The following is a 21,086-nucleotide window of genomic DNA, read 5'->3' on the forward strand; positions in this document are numbered from 1 at the left end:
TTACTAAAATAAGAAGAGAATAAATGCTTCCTTTTTTCATGTTCTTTATTTAAGGGGATAATGACTAGACTTCCCAACCACAAAGGCCATGTTTTCTATACCTCAACAATGCAATTATTGTTAAGAGTAAACGCTGCAATTTGCACTAATGAAGAAGAAAGGTGGAGTGGAATGCTGGGCCTCTAGGTGGGCATCCCTTGGATCAGGGCCATCATTTTAACAGAAGGGACTACTGTGTAAAACCCACATTCACATTTGTGCTTGTGCTCACGTATAGTTTCCTTTCCTGCTCTGTTTCATTTCTACTTCTTTCCCTCAACATTCTTTCTACACATGAGCATGGGTTGAGGGCAAGAGGAATAAGCTGGAGGTGGCCATTCTCCTTCTCTGTCTGCGTTCCCAGAGGCCGTGTGTGGCTGCTTTTGCCAGTGTTCCAGGAGCCAGAAGTGAGCTCCTCCGCTTAACTCCAGCACTGCCTCTGCTTGGGCAGCGTGTAAAATTGGCTTCTATACACTTTAGGGGGACTGGGATATGCTGTAAAGCAGTATGGGCCTTGAATGATCCTATTTTAACACCCCAGTGGGATATCTGGGATGACTGTAGGAACCTCCTTGTCACCTGGCTTTGGAAAAGAAATAGAAATGTCAGTGAAGTAGGTTTCTGTTATAAGTAGTTACTGATATGTCCAAAGGGCAGGAGGTGGAGATTGTATGAATTTCCATGGTTCTGCTATATAATGGCTTTCTAGCTGGGGAGCAGAAGTGGGGACTGTGTGGGCAAGAAGCCAGCGCTGGAGTCTTGGCACAGGGCCAGCTTGCTCCTGTATCTATTCTTCTGTGGTTTCTGCAGTTCACTGAAAGTCTTTCCTATCAGAGATGATCATGGTTCCATATATTTACCAAATGTACCTAGAGGGTTGAGCTACTTGGTAAAGATGCATGATTTTGCATATGGAGGGTTCCTCACATGGTTCTAGCCTTTTTCTCTTTTCTTTCCCTCCCTCCCTCCATCTCTCTCTTCCTTAGTATAGTCTTTCTTGTTTCATTCCTTTTTTTAAAAAAAAATTCAAATATGACCCCCCCACTTTCTGTCCATTTATATTCTGTTCATATAGCACCACTCCATGGATAGTCCAGGAGAGGTACTTATTTTGCAACTTTCAGATACCCTCTAGTATTCTAAGGCTCAGTCTAAGAATCCCTTTAGCAGATTTTTCAAATGCTGATGGTGATTCTACCCACTACTGGGTCAGAATCCCTCAGAGGGCAGTGGGCATCTGTATTTTGAAAAAACTGCCTGGTGACTCTGATGTGCTTCTGCTTAAGAGCCCTGGCACCAAGAAGGCTCCTTGAGGGGCCATGGCTTTGTCCCTGCTGGGTCTCAGTGCTCAGCACGGTGCCTGCCTTGGAGGAGGCACTGGTGTCTCTCTGCTGAATAAATGAGTGGGTAAAGTGAGTATTTAACTTGGCTTTATACTCTTTAGTTTCTAGGACATGCTTGCTACATGGTGGGTGCTCAATAAATACTGAATAATTTGTGACTTCTTATTTGGATATTAAAAAAATTTAACAACTGCTACTGAAATGTCAAATCCCAACCTTTGCCTGAACTTGGGAACAGTCCAGTTTTTATCTGAAAAACCAACATTGCTGCTTCACTTCCCTTTTTTGATTGGTTAGTGGGGCCCTGTTATTTAGAAAAAGAAACTAAAATTTTAATGAACGGTAGTAAACTGGCATCGTTTGTAAGTCTCAGCCATGAACTCACCATGTACAGCTGGCTGACTTTTTCTTGACATTTGACGTAGGCTTCATAGTCTGCAAAAACTTTAAACCTGTTTTTGTGATTAAAAGGAAAAAACAAAGCATCAAAAAGCTTCATTAACAGATGTGTGTTCAGATTCCATTTAAAATTCTCTTTTGCTTAATGATAGGCATGGCTAGCTTACCAGTCTGATATTTCTATTCGTAAGGGTTTCAACCAGCCCTCAACCTTTCTATGGGTCTTTCCACAAGTAAGAATGTTATCACATGGATGCATTTGAAAGCTGGGTACACCAGAGGAAGGAGAAAAGGAATACCAGATTTGTGGATCTTATTCTTAAGTCTTCCTAGCATTGTTAGTGGAGAATACCTACTTTTTCTTTCTAAGCCTAAATTAGCTTATCAGATCGCAAATCTATGCTAATCTACGTGGTTATGTTATAGTTGATTTAAGATGTTCTCAACCTTTTTCCATGGCCCAAGTAGCACCATCTTCTTATGGGAACTCACCTGTCATGATAAAACAGCATGTTGACTAAGTCTTTGAAGAGGTCAGGCTGCTTGGGAGAAAAAAAGCCCTTGTCAATTTGATCAATGGCCAACTTCAGCTCTGGAAGTGCCTCATAATATTCTTTTGCCTCATACCTGTGGGGTAGCGGGTGGGGCAATAATAAGAAAAGATTCTGTTAGTGTTTGTGATTAACAGCACACTAGATGGTACATTAGTTGTGAAAAAGGCATTCAAAAATACTGGCATTTATAGTCATAGAGTTCAACAGGAGTATAAGTATAAATAATATTTAACTAGATCCTGATATTTTTCCCCCCACTAAATTTGATTAGTTCCTTGTAACCAAGACACTAAGGACAATAGATAAGAAAAATCCTAATCACACAGCAATAGTCTAATCTGGTAAATACAGTAAGATTCATTTCAAACAGACTTTATGACTCTAAACAAGCAGGTGCTTTTTGGACCCACAGATCCCCAGATATGTTGCCACTGGGCAAAAGTTTACTTCCAAGGGCTGGGAAGTATATTTGACCTCCTCCAAATTTTGTGATTCCCGTGGTTCCTTTGTGCAGCATTCTTTCTTTACTTCTCATTTGAATCCAGGTTAATAAACTTATCCAGATACTTAGTGGAACAAGTATTCTGGGTGCTTCTATACAACCAGGCCTATTCTCTACTGCCTTTTAGTCCATCTCTTAGAGACCTTAAAGGAACACTAGATGGTTAAATTATAGGCAAAACTTCAACTCCACACTGGTTCAATTTTTTGATCAAAGTAAAAATCACAAATGAGGGCAAAGTGAGTAGCTCACAAGGCCAGCCTTGCCACAGCTGGTAGCAAATAGTAAGGAGCCTGTATACCTGTGCCCAAGCTCCTTTAGCTTTCACATGCTGGGCAAAGACTTAATCTGCAGTCAGGAAGGTCCCCTGACTTATAGGAGATGTTCTGCCGCCATGTCCCATGTGACCCAACTTGATGGGACACCTGGGTGGGGGAGGCAGCCTCCTGGGGGGATACATGCTCAACAAGCAGGACTGCTCTCTCACCCTTTCTTGTCCAAAGCAGCCACGTCCTCTATTCTCATGCCAAAGATGAACAGGTTCTCTTCCCCGGCTTCCTCAGCCATTTCCACGTTGGCCCCATCCATGGTCCCAATGGTCAGGGCCCCATTCAGCATGAACTTCATGTTGCCTGTCCCTGAGGCTTCGGTGCCTGCAGTGGAAATCTGCTCCGACAGATCTGTGGCTGGAATGACTGCAAGCAAGGCGTTAGTAATAGAATGAGTGGTTCTGTCTCTCTGGATCTGCTTATACAGTATCTAAGCATTCATCTAGCTGGTTTGTTTTGATCATTAAAATAGAACATGCACATTAAGATAAATATTCAAATGGTGTAGGATGGATCTCATACTTCCCGTCAACTCTAGCAGCCACTCTTGCCCACTTCTGATGTGTTATCTTGGTGGTTATGGCCACAATGCTAAAAAGGTGTATGGTTATATTGTACTTCCAGTCCATGGGGTCACAGAGTCAGACACGAGTGACTAACACACTTTCACATTGTCTCTCTGCTACAAAAGTTGACACTACTGTGAAATAAAATTCTATTTTATGGCAAGACAAGAAAAATTTAAACAAGAAAAAATTTTTTCTGCCTTTTGGTCTCCTCTCTCCCCTCTACTGTGCATTGTGCATCTTGGATTATGCATGGACCAACCCTCTCCATCAGCAGAAATCTCCCCATAGAATGTAAATTGATACATCCACTATGGAAGACAGTATGGAGATTCCTTAAAAAAACTAGGACTAAAACCACCATATGATCCAGCAACCCCACTCCTAGGCATATACCCTGAGGAAACCAAAACTGAAAAAGATACACATACCCCAATGTTCATTGCAGCACTATTTACAATAGCTAGAACATGGAAGCAACCCAGATGTCCATTGAAAGATGAATAATAAAGTTGTGGTGCATATACACAATGGAGTATAACTCAGCCATAAAAAGGAACACATTTGAGTCAGTTCTAATGAGGTGGATGAACCTAGAACCTATTATACAGAGTGAAGTCGGAAAGAGAAAGATAGATATCACATACTAATGTATATATATAGTATCTAGAAAGATGGTTCTGATGAATTTATTTACAGGGCAGCAATGGAGAAACAGACATAGAGAATAGACTTATGGACATGGGGAGAGGGGAGGAGAGGGTGAGATGTATGGAGAGAGTAACATGGAAACTTACATTACCATATGTAAAATAGATAGCCAATGGGAATTTGCTGTACATCTCAAGGAACTCAAACACGGGCTCTGTGACAATCTAGAAGGGTGGGATGGGGAGGGAGAGGAGAGGGAGGTTCGGGAGGGAGGGGACATGGATGTACCTATGGCTGATTCTTGTTGATATACGGCAGAAAACCACAAAATTCTGTAAGGCAAACGCCCTTCAATTAAAAAATAAATAAATTAAAAAATAAAAAAAAATATCCCCATAAAGAGCAACATGCTCCTAGCACCAACAAGACAGCTCCTTAAAAGATAACATTCCTTCTTGATCTTGTTAGGACCCGATGACCTACTACTTTGTACTTGGCAGATCTGGATTGTGTAAACTGTCAGTTTACACATTTAGTGTAGAGCTCTGTCTCAAAAAAAATTTATAGAACTGCTTTGACTTCTAATGGGTGGAACAGTTCTCAGAGCTTTCTGATCTGCAGTTCCTGGGTTATAATCCTCAATTTGGCTTGAATAAAATTTTCCACTTCTTTCTTGGATTGATTGATTAATTTTTCATCAACCCTACACTTCTCTTCTCCCCCTTCTTCCATTCAGCTTCTGTTAAGGTTTTATTTCTTCTATTTGATAACTTTATGAAATGAATATTGAAACTTCTCTTTCTTGATCCTTAAAATTCAGAATCTCTCCTTTAGCATCTGAGGAAATTGGATTGTGTCCTGTTCTACATCTTACTTCCGCTTTGACTGCAGGGAAATAAACCACAGGCAACTGAGGCATACCTGTGGCTTGATGCACACAGAAATACTGCCTGCGGCATCCTCCCCACCCACCCAATACAAAGCATAGGGCTTTGTGAGCTTAGTTGTGGATTAGATATATCTTCATTTGCATCCATAAGAATCTGGCTCTTTGTTCTTTATGCAGACAGTTCTTAAATTGTAACATCAGAGGACCCAAAAACACCTCAAAAAGAGAAAGGTCCCTTTTGACTTTGGGAAAAGGGTAAACACACAGTTGGCACCTGCATGTGGATGATGCTTCATGATGCAAACAAGTAAAGGTCCCAGTGGAAGAGAAAGGGATGCTGGCTTCTTGCCAGTCGGGCTGTCCCCAGGTGGGGATGCCATGCTTGCTCTGAGTGCCTATCTGAGGCACATCTAAACTTAGGGCTTTGGCAGCCTGACATGTGTCTGCATTGCCTGCTGCCACCTGGACAAATGACAGCCCAAGAAGTTACCAGAACAATACCTGGGGACTGGGGAATTGGTGTTCTACTGCAAAACAGGGTTGGGAACTGAAGATCTCTTTTTTCTTTTGTAGAGCACAGTCTACTTTATCAAAACCTCAGGGCCACCTCCTCCAGCATCCAGCTTTGACCAGCAGGGAATAAAATATGCTTGCAAATGTAACCTCTGATGTGGACTCTGGGAATACTCACCTCAGTGTCAACTGGGCCACCTTAAACATTCTTAGCCTAGGGTCTTATTCTGCCTAAGAATGGCACCTTCTATTCTAAGTCGCTGGCTCCTGAGGCCAGTGGCTCCATTTTCCTGTAGTATGTAATCCATCCCTAGACCGTGGCCTGGCCCCCATGGTTTGTGAGGACCGCACTACCTTTTTCCGCAAGAGACACTCTGTAGTTTTCCAGGAAGATGAGTTTCAACTTGCTTCCAACCACAGGGTCATTGTTCACCACCTCTGCCACTGATGTGATCAGCTTTATGATAAGTTTGGCCATGTAGTATCCAGGGGCAGCCTTGGGGAAGAGTGTGGACATATGAGAAGGCAGGCATGAGGAAGTGGAGAAACAGCAAGAGAGGAGAGCCCCCATGTCCCCAGGGAAGAGAATCAAACTTACTTTGCCACCGATTATAACTGTTCTGGGCACGAATAGCTTCTTTGGGTCTTTCTTAATGCCTGAAAAAGATGGAGATAGGGGATGGAATCGATGACGGTGGACAGCAGGGGTGCTGAGACCTGCACCTCCGGGGGGCTGGCTGGGGGCCGCAAGGGCAACTCACGGTTGTACATGGTGACCACGTGCAGGCAGTTCAGGAGCTGTCGCTTGTACTCGTGGATCCGCTTCACCTGCACGTCGAACATGGAGGACGGGTTGATCTTCACTTTGTACTCCTTCTCCAGGAACTGAGAAAACTTCAGCTTGTTCTCCTGTTGAGATAGAGCATGGGGTCAGAGCCCTTGAGACTCAGAAGGAACCGGTGCAGGGGGTGGTGGTGGTGGTGGTGGTCTGCTTTTAAACACTGGAGCATAAACCCTCCAAGCCAGTGCCCAGGAAAGAATCTGTGTGGGGAAGCCTCACCTGCTTCACGTTGGAGATCTCGCGGAGGAAGATGTCGTCGCCCAGGAAGCTGTTCAGCTTCGTCAGCTGGCTCAAGTCCTTCACGTAGTCCTCCCCAATTTTCTTTCAGTTTAAAGCAAAAGGTGACTTTAATCAGAGAGGGCTGTCAAACCCACACGAGCAGTTTCTGTCCATCTGTGGTGGGTGCTCACATTCCTAAAACACATCTACACCCCACACACGGAGAAAGGCTTCACTCACAGAAGATGCTAGAGATGCTGTGTGGGAAGAACACTGGCTAGTCCCTCACGTGTGGTTTCAGTGCTTTTGTTGTTTAGTCACTCAGTTGCGTCTGCCTCTTTGTGGACCCCATGGATTGTAGTCTGCCAGGCTTCTCTGTCCATGAGATTTCCCAGGCAAGAAAACTGGAGTGGGTTGCTATTCCTCCTTCAGGGGATCTTCCTGACCCAGGGACGGAAACCATGTCTCCTGCATTAGCAGGTGGATTCTCTGCCACTGAGCCACCGGGAAAACCCATTAGTTTCAGTGGTACTAAGTGTTAAAAACAGAAAATCTACAAAAAAGGGTGACAAAAACTCAGGTTCTGCTAGTCATTTATATGATCTTTGTTATCCTCTTATTAAGTAGGGGTACCACCTGTGTGTCATATGAGTACTGTTAACCAGGGCTAGCTACATAATGTGTAGGGCTTCCTTATCTGAAATTAAGAATTTTAAGATGGCTACAGCGGAAAATGAAACCAAGCACAGGGCACGTGGGGCTGCACAAGTTGCTGGCTTGCGCCTGACGCCAGCCCTGCTACAGACTGGATTAGCAAATTGTAACTGTGCTCCCTGCCTCCCACATTCCAGTCATGCCCGGCTTCCCCTCAGCACTTCCCCCTTACCTCTGCTATTAACTCTGCCAGCCCCGGGTTGCAGAGTAAGAGCCAGCGCCTTGGAGTGATCCCATTGGTTTTATTCTGAAACTTGTCTGGTTCTAGCTCACTAAAGTCCTTGAATCTGGAGACAGAAGAGACACATCACTGAACTTGGCTGGAATGGCAGGTTCCTGCATGCAGGATGAGTTACATTTAAGAAGCAGATAAATTACATTTAATCTTAGAAAGATTAAACAAAAGTGTAGGGAGGGGCTGACAGCAGCTATGGCTGTCATTCTAAAAAGAAATCCATTTGCAATTCAAAATAATGACAAGAAAAAAATCTAAATCACCCCCATATGATTTCCTGGCACTGACATATATATCAGACTTTTGAGCAGAATAGTTTTTTTTTGCTCCTAAATCTAGAATTAGGATGGTTAAGAGAGGAAGGTCTTTTCCTTTTAGAGAACAGTTCTTTGTATAGGGAAAAAAAATACTTTTAAATATTTCATGGAGCCTTTCCTCATCTCCAGCGGTAGCCCTGCCTTTACTAGCGCTGTTCTGTTACTGAGCAATGTTAGACCCACTGCGATGGGGACGGAGGCTCACACTTGGGTCTTCACGATGTCCGAGTGGATTTTAGCCACGCCGTTCACAGCGTGGGAGCCCACAATGCAGAGATGGGCCATGTTGATCCTTTTGCCTCCTTCCTCTTCTATCAGAGACATCCTTCTCAGACGGTCGACATCTTTAGGAAACAAGGCAGCAATTTTCTAGGCAAAGGAAGAGAAAGGCCTTACTGATCACTCAGAATTCTGACAACCCTGGCATAATATCATTCACTTCCCAACCAAAACCTTCCATGGAGTAAATATAAAACTTCACTCCCACAGAGAGGCGCTGGGATGTTAGCCCTGGGGAGATGCCATCCCTCCACTTCACAATATTTTCAAAAAGGTGTTGTTAACAGAGCCCCACCCAGACTTGAATGATTTTGACGTATCAATGACCGAAAGATGTTTGGGCCTCAAGTAAGAGGGAAGACTGTAGCTACCCTTAACATCTCTAGACCTCCTTCTCCAAAGGGTTATGAATCTGTCAAAGTGACTTACATCTAAGTGCTTCTGATTTATCTCGTAAATGATTTGCAAATGTCGAGGAAGCAACTTCTCCACCAGCTCTACAGGCCAGCGCTCCAGGGCTTCTGGGAGCACCGTGTGGTTGGTGTAGGCGAAGGTCTTCTGGGTGATCTCCCATGCCTGGGGGACAGGGGATTGGGGTTAAGGGGGTAGGGTTGTGTGTGTCAGCTGCTTCCCTCTGCAGAGAGGCTGCCTGTAGGTGCACCCCAACCCTCAGGCCAAACATTTCCTCGACTCTGGCCTGTCTGCCACAGGACGATTCTATCTGCACATATACTATTAGGAGGTTCCTGAATGGTATAGGTAGTGGGAACATGTTTTCTTGGGGGTGGGAAAAAAAAAAGGCAGCAAAACTGTCCAATAAAACTTAAGACAGCATGCTGATAAATCTTCTCTATTATCCTAACTTGTCTTTTGTTTATTAAATAAACAAAATTTGAGGAATAAAGCTTACGTAATGTTTTGAGAAAGTACAAAGTATGATTAGATTCAATGGGGACACTTTCAATTAGCTCTAATCTGAAGCTAGAGAGTTTAATTTAAATCCTTTTAGACACAGAAATGGGAAACACAATATAAGCCTTGATATAGCTACCAAGCTGTGTCCCATTAGGAAGGTATTTATTTCTTAGTCTTACTCACTCCAAGAACTGAGAAATGTCAGCACCAGTGCAAAGTTCACCTTTCCTTGTTGTAATTTATCAAGAGTGACTTATTTTAAAAAAATGTAAAAATCAGCTTTTGGCAAAATCTCTCAATCACAGATATTCTGGTCACTCAGAAGAAAAAGAAGCCAAACTCTCCAGACCTTGGACCAGGGCAGTTTTTCAATATCCACAAAAATCCTCATCAGCTCAGGGATGGCAAGTGAAGGGTGGGTGTCATTCAGCTGGATGGCAACCTACATGGGAAAGGAGAGCATCGTGAGGGTGGCCAGCGGCCCATCTCTGGCTTCCCTGTCCTTGTCCATAGCTCACACACGCACCAAACAAGCACCTACCTTTCATGGAACGCTTTAAGTACACTGTAGCTATGCAACTTTTTAAAAAATTGAAGTCGATTTAAAATACTGTGTCAGTTTCAAGTGTACAGCATAGTGATTCAGTTATATATATATAAACACACACACACACATTTGTTTTATAGGTTCTTACAAGCTATTAAGTAATTTCCCCATGCTGTACAGTAAATCCTTGCAGCTTATCTATTTTATGTATAGTAGTGTGTATCTGTTAACCCCACAGTCCTGGTTTGTCTCCCCCAACCCACTTTGGTAACCACAAGTTTGTTTTCTACATCTGTGAGTCTGTTCTGTTTTGCATACAGATACTCAGATTTTTTAGCACTGAGACAGCTGATGAGTAAGTGTGATGGAAGTCCTGATCCTCTCAGTGGTTCCCACCTACATTCAGACTAAGTACTTGCCTGATCTGGGAAGGCATCGAACGCAGTTTTGGTGCTATTGCTGGAGTCAAACTTGGAGGCTTTGAAACGTCGGATGACATCTTGCAAGGTAGCAGCTACCACAAAATACTCCTGCTTCAATCTTAGCTCCTTCCCTTCAAAAAACTTCAAGCCAGAGAGATTGAGTGAGAGGGTTCACACTAGGAGTGGCCAAAACATGACTGGCGTCACCTGCCTAGGGGCCTGTAACATCTGTGGGATGTCTGGTGGAAGATGGCAGGTCGAAGGCCAAGCATTAGCCTCCTGGAGCTCCATGAAAATAACAGTAAAGGATTTTAGAAAGGCATACTGATAAAGGATGAAGGGAATGGAGAGAACACAACAGCAACAACTTTTTAGAAGTTGAAAAACAGATGGATAAATGGTTTCCTGCATCCCAGAAGATGTAGGAAAGCTGACTCTTGACCTAGTGGGGAAAAGCCAAAGGAACAGCCCAGTGTATACATCGAAGCTCCCCAAAGGCCCAGAAACTGTCCGCATTGTGTGCCTTTAGACATAGGGATGAAGAGGGGGTAAAAAGTTAGTTGAGAGTCTAAGAAGCAGTTGGCCTCACACCTCATCTCCAGTTCCCTCAAATGAACAGTCTCCTTTGCCAACTCAGGCAGAAGGTGCAGATCTAGTCCCTGGAGGTGGCTAAGCAGGTGCAGGTGGAGGCAGGGGCACCATCCCACACTAAAACGGGGGAAGAGGGTTCAGTGAAAGTGTGTGTACTGAACGCTGATACTTTCAGCCTTCTTCTCCCAACCAAATTTGAGAACACAGGCAGTTAGTGTTAATTCCACTGAGGAAAACAGCTGTAAGCATCTTCTCCAGGGAATCTGGCCTGCCCAGAAGAGAGAAACTGAAGACATGGACATGCAGAGCTCCACCAGGAAGTGGCCCCAACAGGTCACAGGATAGTGAAGCCAAATAGATAAATCCCACCCAGAAGTACAGAGCTCCCCAAAGCTTGTCAGTACCTCTCTCTTTTAGTGGGCACTTAAGGGCCATTAGCCATCTAAGAAAAACTTCTAAAAGATGTTGAAATATAAAAGTTAACTTAGAAGAAACAGAGATTAAAGAACGATTATAAGAATACTATCAATAATATCCTCAGATAGATTAGATATTGTATTCAAGAAATAAGAATAAGATGTTTTAAGAAAATATCTAAAGCAAAAAAAGACTACTCAAAAATTAAAACATGATAGCCAAAGTGAAACAGATTGAGAGAGCTGCGATCGCCCATAAGGTGAGTAAGAAGACAGAGATGATAAATAAAAGACAAGGGGTAAAGAACCAGTTGAGGATGTTTAATAATTCCAGACCATTTCTCAGAGAGCTGTAGTCCTGTGTTCCCATACTGAAAGGGGACCCAGGCATGAGGAGTGAAAACAGACTCACACCAAGCACCTCCCCCTCTAAAAAAACTTTCAGTACATTTTAGTACACTTGGAGATGGGGGTTTAGAGGGGGATAGAAGGAGAGGAAGAGGGAGACTAGAAGCTTTCAAAGGGGAAAAAAGCAGAATACAAACAACAGATCAAGAATTCAAATTGCACTGTGTTTTTCAGCAACACCAAAAACTACATAAAAAAAAAAAAATATTTGCATCCTTGATATCCAGGCAAACTACCAATGTGAGGGCAAAATAAAGACCTCTTTCAACATGAAAGGTCTCAAAAAAATTGGCCTCACATGCACCCTTTCCCAGGAAGCCCTAAGCATGTGTACTATCCAAACAAGGGATCAAACAAGCCAAAAGAAAATGCGGGATCCAAACAAATGACCTCAGAGAGCGTAAGAGCACAGAGGTCCTTAGAACGGTGGGAAAGTCGCTCCAAAGACGCCAGTGGAGCAGCCAACCAGGAGAGATCCAGAATGGACTTCAGAAAGACCGAGTCAACAGAATACCAAAGGTGTTTGAATATACTGAGAGGAAATTTCTACAACTGGGGTAGAGTATAGGATAGATTAGGGCAAAGTACTCGGAAAACCAAGCCAACAAAACAAGCATCAACTCCAGGTAAAACAAAAATTTTGTACAGAAAGGAAAAATAATGACATGATGATATGGATGGGCATAGATCAGCTGTCTTTAGTGTTGACAGGTCATAATAATGTAAAGACTAATTGAAGAGCTAGTGAAAATTACCATGTAATTATGTTGAGAGATTGTGTGCTGTGCTTAGTTGCTCAGTCATGTCCAACTCTTTGTGACCCCAGAGTCCACCAGGCTCCTCTGTTCATGAGAATTCTCCAGGCAAGAATACTGGAGTGGGTTGTCATGCCCTCCTTTAGATTCCTCTGAAATGTACTGAAGTTACATTGTTTCTCCCAAAGAAAAAATAACCTATACCATTAAGTTCCTGATAATGCTGCAGCAAATCCACTTACTCCTCCTTGGAGACAGGTTTAACAGCAAGTGGATATCTAGTCTTAGGACCATTTATGTCCTAGTCCCCAAGATCCTTATTTTGTGGCATCTTTGTGGAGCAGACTACTAATTTGGTTGCTTCTGAGATTATTACTTAAAAAAAAAATCATTATAGCTTCCAGAAAATTATTTTACTCATAGAGAAGTTAGAGCTAAATATATTTAAATCCATTAAGAATTGATAGTAGTCATTTGAGATTCAGTCCCAAGTGTTTTTTTTTTTTAAACTAAGTTGTTTTTGGTATAAATTTAGGAATGATCTGCAGTCCGTGTGCTGCAGTCCATGGGGTTGCAGAGTCAGACATGACAGGGTGACTGAACAACAGCAACAGGAATGATCGCCTTTAAGAAAAAGTTTAACAAGATAAATCAGTGGCATAAGAAACAAGTGTCTGCTCCTGGGTCTGTTCTGAGGTCCATGACCCCCACCGCTCCTGGGGGCAAAGGGGCAGAGGAGACCCATGAGTGAGGGGAAGAGGACAGGCAGGACCCCTCCAGGGACTTCTGATGCTGCGGATGAAACTCCTGTTTGGAAAGGAAGAAGTGCTTTATCTCAGCTGCATCTCATCTTTTATATCCAGGTTTTGCTTTGAAATACATGGACAGAGCCTCCCAAATAGGGATGGGTGAAACACCAGTTCTGATTTCATGAACCGTACAAATTTGTTTTGTATGGAGGGGAACTCAATATGCCAGCAAATTTGGAAAACTCAGCAGTGGCCACAGGACTGGAAAAGGTCAGTTTTCATTCCACTCCCAAAGAAAGGCAATGCCAAAGAATGCTTAAACTACCATACAATTGCACTCATCTCACACGCTAGTAAAGTAATGCTCAAAATTCTTCAAGCCAGGCTTCAGCAATATGTGAACTGTGAACTTCCTGATGTTCAAGCTGGTTTTAGAAAAGGCAGAGGAACCAGAGATCAAATTGCCAACATCCACTGGATCATGGAAAAAGCAAGAGAGTTCCAGAAAAACATCTACTTCTGCTTTATTGACTATGCCAAAGCTTTTGACTGTGTGGATCACAATCAACTGTGGAAAATTCTGAAACAGATGGGAATACCAGACCACCTGATCTGCCTCTTGAGAAATTTGTATGCAGGTCAGGAAGCAACAGTTCGAACTGGACATGGAACAACAGACTGGTTCCAAATAGGAAAAGGAGTTCGTCAAGGCTGTATATTGTCACCCTGTTTATTTAACTTATATGCAGAGTACATCATGAGAAACGATGGACTGCGAGAAACACAAGTTAGAATCAAGATTGCCGGGAGAAATATCAATAACCTCAGATATGCAGATGACACCACCCTTATGGCAGAAAGTGAAGAGGAACTCAAAAGCCTCCTGATGAAAGTGAAAGTGGAGAGTAAAAAAGTTGGCTTAAAGCTCAACATTCAGAAAACGAAGAACATGGCATCTGGTCCCACCACTTCATGGAAAATAGATGGGGAAACAGTGGAAACAGTTCAGACTTTATTTTGAGGGGCTCCAAAATCACTGCAGATGGTGACTGCAGCCATGAAATTAAAAGACGCTTACTCCTTGGAAGGAAAGTTATGACCAACCTAGATAGCATATTCAAAAGCAGAGACATTACTTGGCCAACAAAGGTTCGTCTAGTCAAGGCTATGGTTTTTCCTGTGGTCATGTATGGATGTGAGAATTGGACTGTGAAGAAGGCTGAGCGCCGAAGAATTGATGCTTTTGAACTGTGGTGTTGGAGAAGACTCTTGAGAGTCCCTTGGACTGCAAGGAGATCCAACCAGTCCATTCTGAAGGAGATCAGCCCTGGGATTTCTTTGGAAGGAATGATACTAAAGCTGAAACTCCAGTACTTTGGCCACCTCATGCGAAGAGTTGACTCATTGGAAAAGACTCTGATGCTGGGAGGGATTGGGGGCAGGAGGAGAAGGGGACGACAGAGGATGAGATGGCTGGATGGCATCACCGACTCGATGGACGTGAGTCTGAGTGAACTCTGGGAGTTGGTGATGGACAGGGAGGCCTGGTGTGCTGCGATTCATGGGGTCGCAAAGAGTCGGACACGACTGAGCGACTGATCTAATCTGATTTGATCTGATGGAGGGGAAGGGCAATCTAGACAATGCAGGATGAGATATGGAGATTATTCCTCATTGACGGGAAAAAAAAACAGTATTAAGTATGTGCTTTATGGCTACTGAATAGGCACTTGTGAAATAACCCACTTCTGTTTCCACTGAGAAAGCCAGCTTGACCACTCACATTATCATTGGGATAGAGGACCCGGGAGATGTTCTCGGCCAGATTCCGGTCCAGCACGGCCTGAATGTAGTCTCCAACGTTAACTGAAGGAAATGTTAGAAAAATCAATAAACAGACAGGCCAGCTGCTGTCTTCAGAACCCCCACGATCTCACCTGATGCTTGCTGAATACCCTGCTTGTTGAATACCCCTTTTTGGGGCCAGGGACTGATTTTGTGGAAGACAATTTCTCCATGGACTTAGAGTGAGGGGGATGGCTTGGGATGATTTAAGCACACTACATTTAGTGTGGATTTTATTTCTAATCTAATGCCACTACTAATCTGACAGAAGATACTGGTCCCTGGCCCAAAGGCTGGGGACCTTCTGCCATGTGGGGTTCCTAAAATTCCTAAAAATTCAAAAGGATTTCAGCAAAACTTCAAGCTCTGATTCACAGGAGAGTCTATGAAGGTCAGACTGGAGGACTGCTTTAACCGTGTTCTCCATACCTGCTCCATAAAATGCTTAGACACTAAAGAGTTCATATCAGAAACTCAGCTCACTTTGGTTCTAATTAGTAAAGAAAAAGATTAAAGACACACGGGCCCGCGCTGCACTCACAGTCTCTGAGGTTGAAGTCATTGGGCGCCCGAGCGGACCAGAGGCGCATCGTGTTGACCGTGTTGTTCAGGTACCCAGGCACCGGGGTGTCATACGGGAGGGCCAGGACCACCTGCGGGGCGAAACCAAGGCAGCGGCTCACTGGTGCCCATGGAGGAGGGTGGAGGGTGCACAGAGCTGGGAGACAGCAACGGGAATTTGTTTCCTGGCTCCATCACCAGCTCAGATCGTATGATCCCTAAATCAAGACGAGGCTCCCAGGGCTGGAGTGTCCTCCTCCCACTGGAACAATCTGAATGGCTGGAATGACCCAGACAGATGAACCCCTATATCAGTTTCACGCTGACTTCCCTTTGTGTCTTTTGCCCTGATCTGGATGCAAATCTTTCGCATTTCAGATCAAGCCATTGCTCTAAGAATAACAAAATATGATGTGCAAAGTAGCAAATGTGAATCTGTACCCATTAAGAATAGTAATCAGGATAAGTTTCATGTTGATTATTCGATGATCTGATTTCAAATATGATGAAAAATCAATGGAGTAGGAAATGTACGAAGATAAACATGACATACAATGTTTAAAATGCTATGCTAGATTTTTCACAGTTGCATGAAGAAGAGTTGTTTTAGTGATCTAACAAATCAGCTGATAATTAGCTGAGATGGATCTAAGAGGCGAGCTTTGGAAAATTTAGCTCAATATTTGTGATAGTCATGGAAATAGAGAACAGGAAGATGAACTGCATTTTACATGACTTTAAAATTTTTGTGAGGAAAGACACTTCTATTCCCTGCCTCATCAGAGTCAATCTCCAAGGAAGGGGAATGACAGAATGGTTGAATTGGTGGATGCTAGAGATCATTTAGTGCAACTTATTCATTTCAGATATGAAGGGAATGAGGCTGAGAAGTGACCTACCCAAGGTCACAGACAGTGGTAGTGTTGAAACCTAACCACAGATCTCTTTAATTTGGTCTGCTGAATTATAAACGAATGAAGGACTCTAGTCTATATCAATGACATACATTCAGTCATACTTTCATGAACATCATAATCATAAAGTAACAAATCACACTGACCTGAATATCTTTTACTAGGAAATTAAGGTCTCTGGAGATTCTTAAAGCAAATTGTGATCAATCAGGAAGTCATTTACAGAGTGGGACTGAGCCCGGATTCAAACATGACTCATCTTTCTGACCCTGGCAGCATAACTGAGGTAGCTGGGGAAGCGCATGGCTTGGAAGTCCCTTTAGAGAACTTCAGGGAGAAATCGCCACCTCGGTGCTGACATGAGGCTGTGCCTTCTCTGGGATGCTCTCATGGTGGTGGGAGCATGAGAGCTGGGACTCCCTCAGGAGCCTGCGCACTTGCTCAGAGCTGTGGTGCAGTGTGAGGCTCTTCCTGAGAACTCCTTCTTTCCCTCTCTCTTCACAGGTGTCACACCTGTGCAGTCTGAACGAATTCCCCCTTCCCCCTGTCCCCTTCCCCCTAATTTTTCATAGCATTTCTGCAATAGGTCACTTGCACTTCTAATTCTCCCTGCCATCTGCTTCCCTGAGGACCTGAACTGACACAATAATAACACAGACAGTTCAATTTGCTGGAAGCCCTCAAACAGGCACACACCAGGTCTGACTTCATGCTCTCTGACCTCACTATTACAAATCTGGAGGCTGATCAGGCAATAGCATCAATCCATAAAGTTCTGCACGAGGAGGGTGAGCTCACTCTTTATTACATCTGCCCCATAACCTTGCCTTTGTGGGCACAGAAAAATACATTCTCCCCAACTAGATTTCTAGATATATTATGAAACTGTCTAGAGGTACTTTGTAAATACATCATCAGGTCATCATAAGGTTATCAGTGGGACCTATGGAGTAAACAGAATGCTTCCAGGATTGAATGTGTAAAGTGCATACATTTAAATAGATCAGAAGCCTCTGGAAGTTTTAGACATCAAATACTTGCTAGTTTAACACTCAAAACATGTGAGAATTCTTTGGGCATATTAACAATTGATTTGTTGCAGTTTTCCTGATCCTATTTGTAAGCAACTATAACTCAGACTGTGGTCTATTGTTTGACCAAAATAGAAGTGGAGGAGATATAAGGGAATGTCTTGAAATCACCATATTAACTTATTCCTTATATCATTACATATAATGACCTATTTTAGCTTCTAATCCATTACTTCATATGCTGCAAAAAAAAAAAAGACTTTTTAAAAAAAGTTTTACTTTTCTGAACTGTGACTAGCTTTGCATGGATTAACAGAATAAAGCATTAGTTTAAAAGTCTGCTATAACATGGGTCTTGATTCTTCTAAGATAAAATGAAGCATTTATTTATGAAGATTAGTCCACAAACCAACTGAATGTAGCATTACAAGACTGAATTTTGCCCCTGATTCTTCTATATAACAAAGAACATTTCTCTGGTCTTTACCATTTTCTTTAAGCTTTTAAAGAATGGCCAATGAAACATCTTTTCTGGCCTAAGACTGTATTTATTAAACAAATATCTCAAGTGGAGCCTCCTGACTAGACAATGCAGTCCAACAGTGCTTAGGGGTTTTTTATCAGGAAGTATGAGGACAGCAAAGCACAGCTCCTCCACTGGAGGGGCTGAAAAATAAATTGTTCAGTAAAGAAGGCAATGGCACCCCACTCCAGTACTCTTGCCTAGAAAATCCCATGGATGGAGGAGCCTGGTGGGCTGCAGTCCATGGGGTCACTAAGAGTCGGACACGACTGAGAGACTTCACTTTCACTTTTCACTTTCACGCATTGGAGAAGGAAATGGGAACCCACTCCAGTGTTCTTGCCTGGGGAATCCCAGGGATGAGGGAACCTGGTGGGCTGCCGTCTCTGGGGTTGCATAGAGTCGGATACGACTGAAGTGACTTAGCAGCAGCAGCAGCAACAGGGTAACACTCTATTCTGCGTGTGTGCATGCTAAGTTGCTTCAGTTGTGTCTGACTTTCTGTGACTCTATGAACTATAGCCTGCCAGGCTCCTCTGTCCATGGGATTCTCCAGGCAAGAATACTGGAGTAGGTTGCCATTTCCTCCTCCAAGGGACCTTCTTGACCCAGGGATCAAACCGGAAACCTGAGCCTCTTATGTCTCCTGCAATTGGCATGCAGGGAATGCCGGAGCTGGGGCAGAATCTGCCCCTGCCTGCCCTCGGGCTAGGGGCAGGATAAATACATGTCCAGGAATTAAGTACACTTGGATGGACACCAGCATTATTTCTCTAGCAGTGATCTGGCACATAATAACAGCATGTATTTTGCAATATTTTGTGTTGTTTTTCTTGACTTTGTAATGAAAAATTTTGGTAATCCATTGAATAAATACTTCAATTTTAAAATATTTACCCCTTAGAATTTACAAGTCAATGTACATATGGCAGTGGTGTGAGAAATGACATTTAACTTTATTCACTCTTGGTTTCAACAACGGTACATAAAACTAGAGAGCTAAGCATGCTGGGATTATAGAATTGATTAATCTCTGATAAAGTAGATGACGAAATGACTCTGGTAAGTCACTTGACCTTAGGGAAGTCACTTCTCTCTTGACCTCAGCACCCTGGTCTCCAAAATGCATGGGTTTCACTAAGAGAAGTAACACATTTATTTATAAAAATACATTGTTATTCAACATACAATACACTATACTGAATACCATCTACACATCATGCTGTGTTGTCCTCTGTACAACGCTCAGCGTGAGGACTCTTGAAATACCTGGGTGTCGATCCATTTGGTCCCAGCCTCTGTGTGCTCTACTCTTCCATAGAAGTGAACAGGCAGCATGAACTCAGGGCGGGCCTTCTCCCAGGGGTTTCCATGCCTGAGCCAATCATCTGCTTCTTCTATCTGCAAAAAGGACATGGCTTATAATTTGTTTTTCAGGAGATATGGACCTAACCCTTCAATTATATCAAATCAAAAATATTTTTGACTGGATCAACTCAGTACTGCTTTGGCAAGAAAGATGTTGGTTCTGTCAACCTCAATTCATCTTTGTTATTATCATACAGCCTAAATCAACAATACTCGGTAATATTGCTCTAAATGTTTTATATATATATTATTGTGTTTAATTCTCATAGCAATCCTGTAGGAGGGAACTTACAGCTTCTCCCTTTTTTTTTATTTTTCAATTTTATTTAATTTTTAAACTTTACATAATTATATTAGTTTTGCCAAATATCAAAATGAATCTGCCACAGGTATACATGTGTTCCCCATCCTGAACCCTCCTCCCTCCTCCCTCCCCATACCATCCCTCTGGGTCATCCCAGTGCACTAGCCCCAAGCATCCAGTATTGTGCATCGAACCTGGACTGGCATCTCGTTTCATACATGGTATTTTACATATTTCAATGCCATTCTCCCAAATCTTCCCACCCTCTCCCTCCCCCATAGAGTCCACAATAACCCTGTGTACGAGACAGCAAAAGAGACACTGATGTATAGAACAGCTTCTCCCTTTTTAAAGGGAACTATAATTGCTCAAAGTTGCATGGACAGTGAATGATGCAGATAAGATTTGATGGTAGGTCTGTCAGTTCATCAACTGAAGAATTGATGCTTTTGAACTGTGGTGTTGGAGAAGACTCTTGAGAGTCCCTTGGAATTCAAGGAGATCAAACCAGTCAGTCCTAAAGGAAATTAATCCTGAATATTCCTTGGAAAGACTGATGCTGAAGCTGAAGCTCCAATACTTTGGCCACCGGATGCTGGCCTGACTCATTGGAAAAGACCCTGATGCTGGGAATGATTGAAGGCAGGAGGAGAAGGGGACGACAGAAGATGAGATGGTTGGATGACATCAGTGACTCGATGGACACGAGCCTGAACAAGCTCCAGGAGTTGGTGATGGACAGGGAAGCCTGTTGTGCTGCAGTCCATGGAGTCACAAAGAGTCGGACCCAACTGAGTGACAGAACTGAACTAAACTGTGGGTTCCAAAGCCTGTGCCTTAACATCTGGGAAGCCAACTGTCTAGCTTGAGGGAAAGAGAGGCCTCCCAGTGGTATTTACATGGTGTAGGACCTGATGGGTCCTACATCATGATTTTCTGTCAAGAGCTTTGTGCCTAGAAAGCATAGAATCAGTGGAGAAAAGCTACTCATAGAAAGCTCCCTTATTTCAGGATAGGTACAGAACACTATAACTTTTTTTTCCATTAAAAAAAAATTGAAGTATAGTTGATCTACAATACTGTGTTAGTTCCAGGTGTTCAGCATAGTGACAGTGCTTTTGCAGGTTATATTCCATTACAGGGTATTATAAGATAACAGGTATAACTTCTTGTGCTATACAGTGTATCCTTGTTGCTTATCTGTTTTACACATAGTTTGCTAATCCCATACCCCTAATTTGTCCCTCTCCTCTTCCTTCTCCCATTTGGTAACCACAAGTTCGTTTTCTGTATCTGTGAATCTATTCTGCATATGCATTCATTTGTATTATTTTTTAGATTCCACAT

General features: G+C 43.0%; 1 protein-coding gene across 3 annotated transcripts in view; it reads right to left on the bottom strand.

The window, feature by feature from the left end:
- The window catches only part of PYGL (glycogen phosphorylase L), a 57,183-nt gene that overhangs the window by 15,226 nt on the left and 20,871 nt on the right, over positions 1-21,086 (bottom strand). For all 3 annotated transcript variants that reach the window (XM_061430960.1, XM_061430961.1, XM_061430959.1), the window contains exons 5-19: positions 19,337-19,468; positions 15,580-15,691; positions 14,977-15,059; positions 10,272-10,415; positions 9,655-9,747; positions 8,820-8,966; positions 8,317-8,480; positions 7,732-7,846; positions 6,846-6,947; positions 6,547-6,694; positions 6,384-6,442; positions 6,140-6,281; positions 3,325-3,532; positions 2,274-2,408; positions 1,768-1,834 (exon numbers count right to left, since the gene is read on the bottom strand). In XM_061430960.1, the coding sequence (XP_061286944.1) occupies positions 1,768-1,834; positions 2,274-2,408; positions 3,325-3,532; positions 6,140-6,281; positions 6,384-6,442; positions 6,547-6,694; positions 6,846-6,947; positions 7,732-7,846; positions 8,317-8,480; positions 8,820-8,966; positions 9,655-9,747; positions 10,272-10,415; positions 14,977-15,059; positions 15,580-15,691; positions 19,337-19,468 (1,851 nt within the window). The remainder of the gene's footprint in view (positions 1-1,767; positions 1,835-2,273; positions 2,409-3,324; positions 3,533-6,139; positions 6,282-6,383; positions 6,443-6,546; positions 6,695-6,845; positions 6,948-7,731; positions 7,847-8,316; positions 8,481-8,819; positions 8,967-9,654; positions 9,748-10,271; positions 10,416-14,976; positions 15,060-15,579; positions 15,692-19,336; positions 19,469-21,086) is intronic.

This window comes from Bos javanicus, chromosome 10, assembly GCF_032452875.1.
Source record: "Bos javanicus breed banteng chromosome 10, ARS-OSU_banteng_1.0, whole genome shotgun sequence".
In the NCBI taxonomy this organism is placed as follows: Eukaryota; Metazoa; Chordata; class Mammalia; order Artiodactyla; family Bovidae; genus Bos; species Bos javanicus.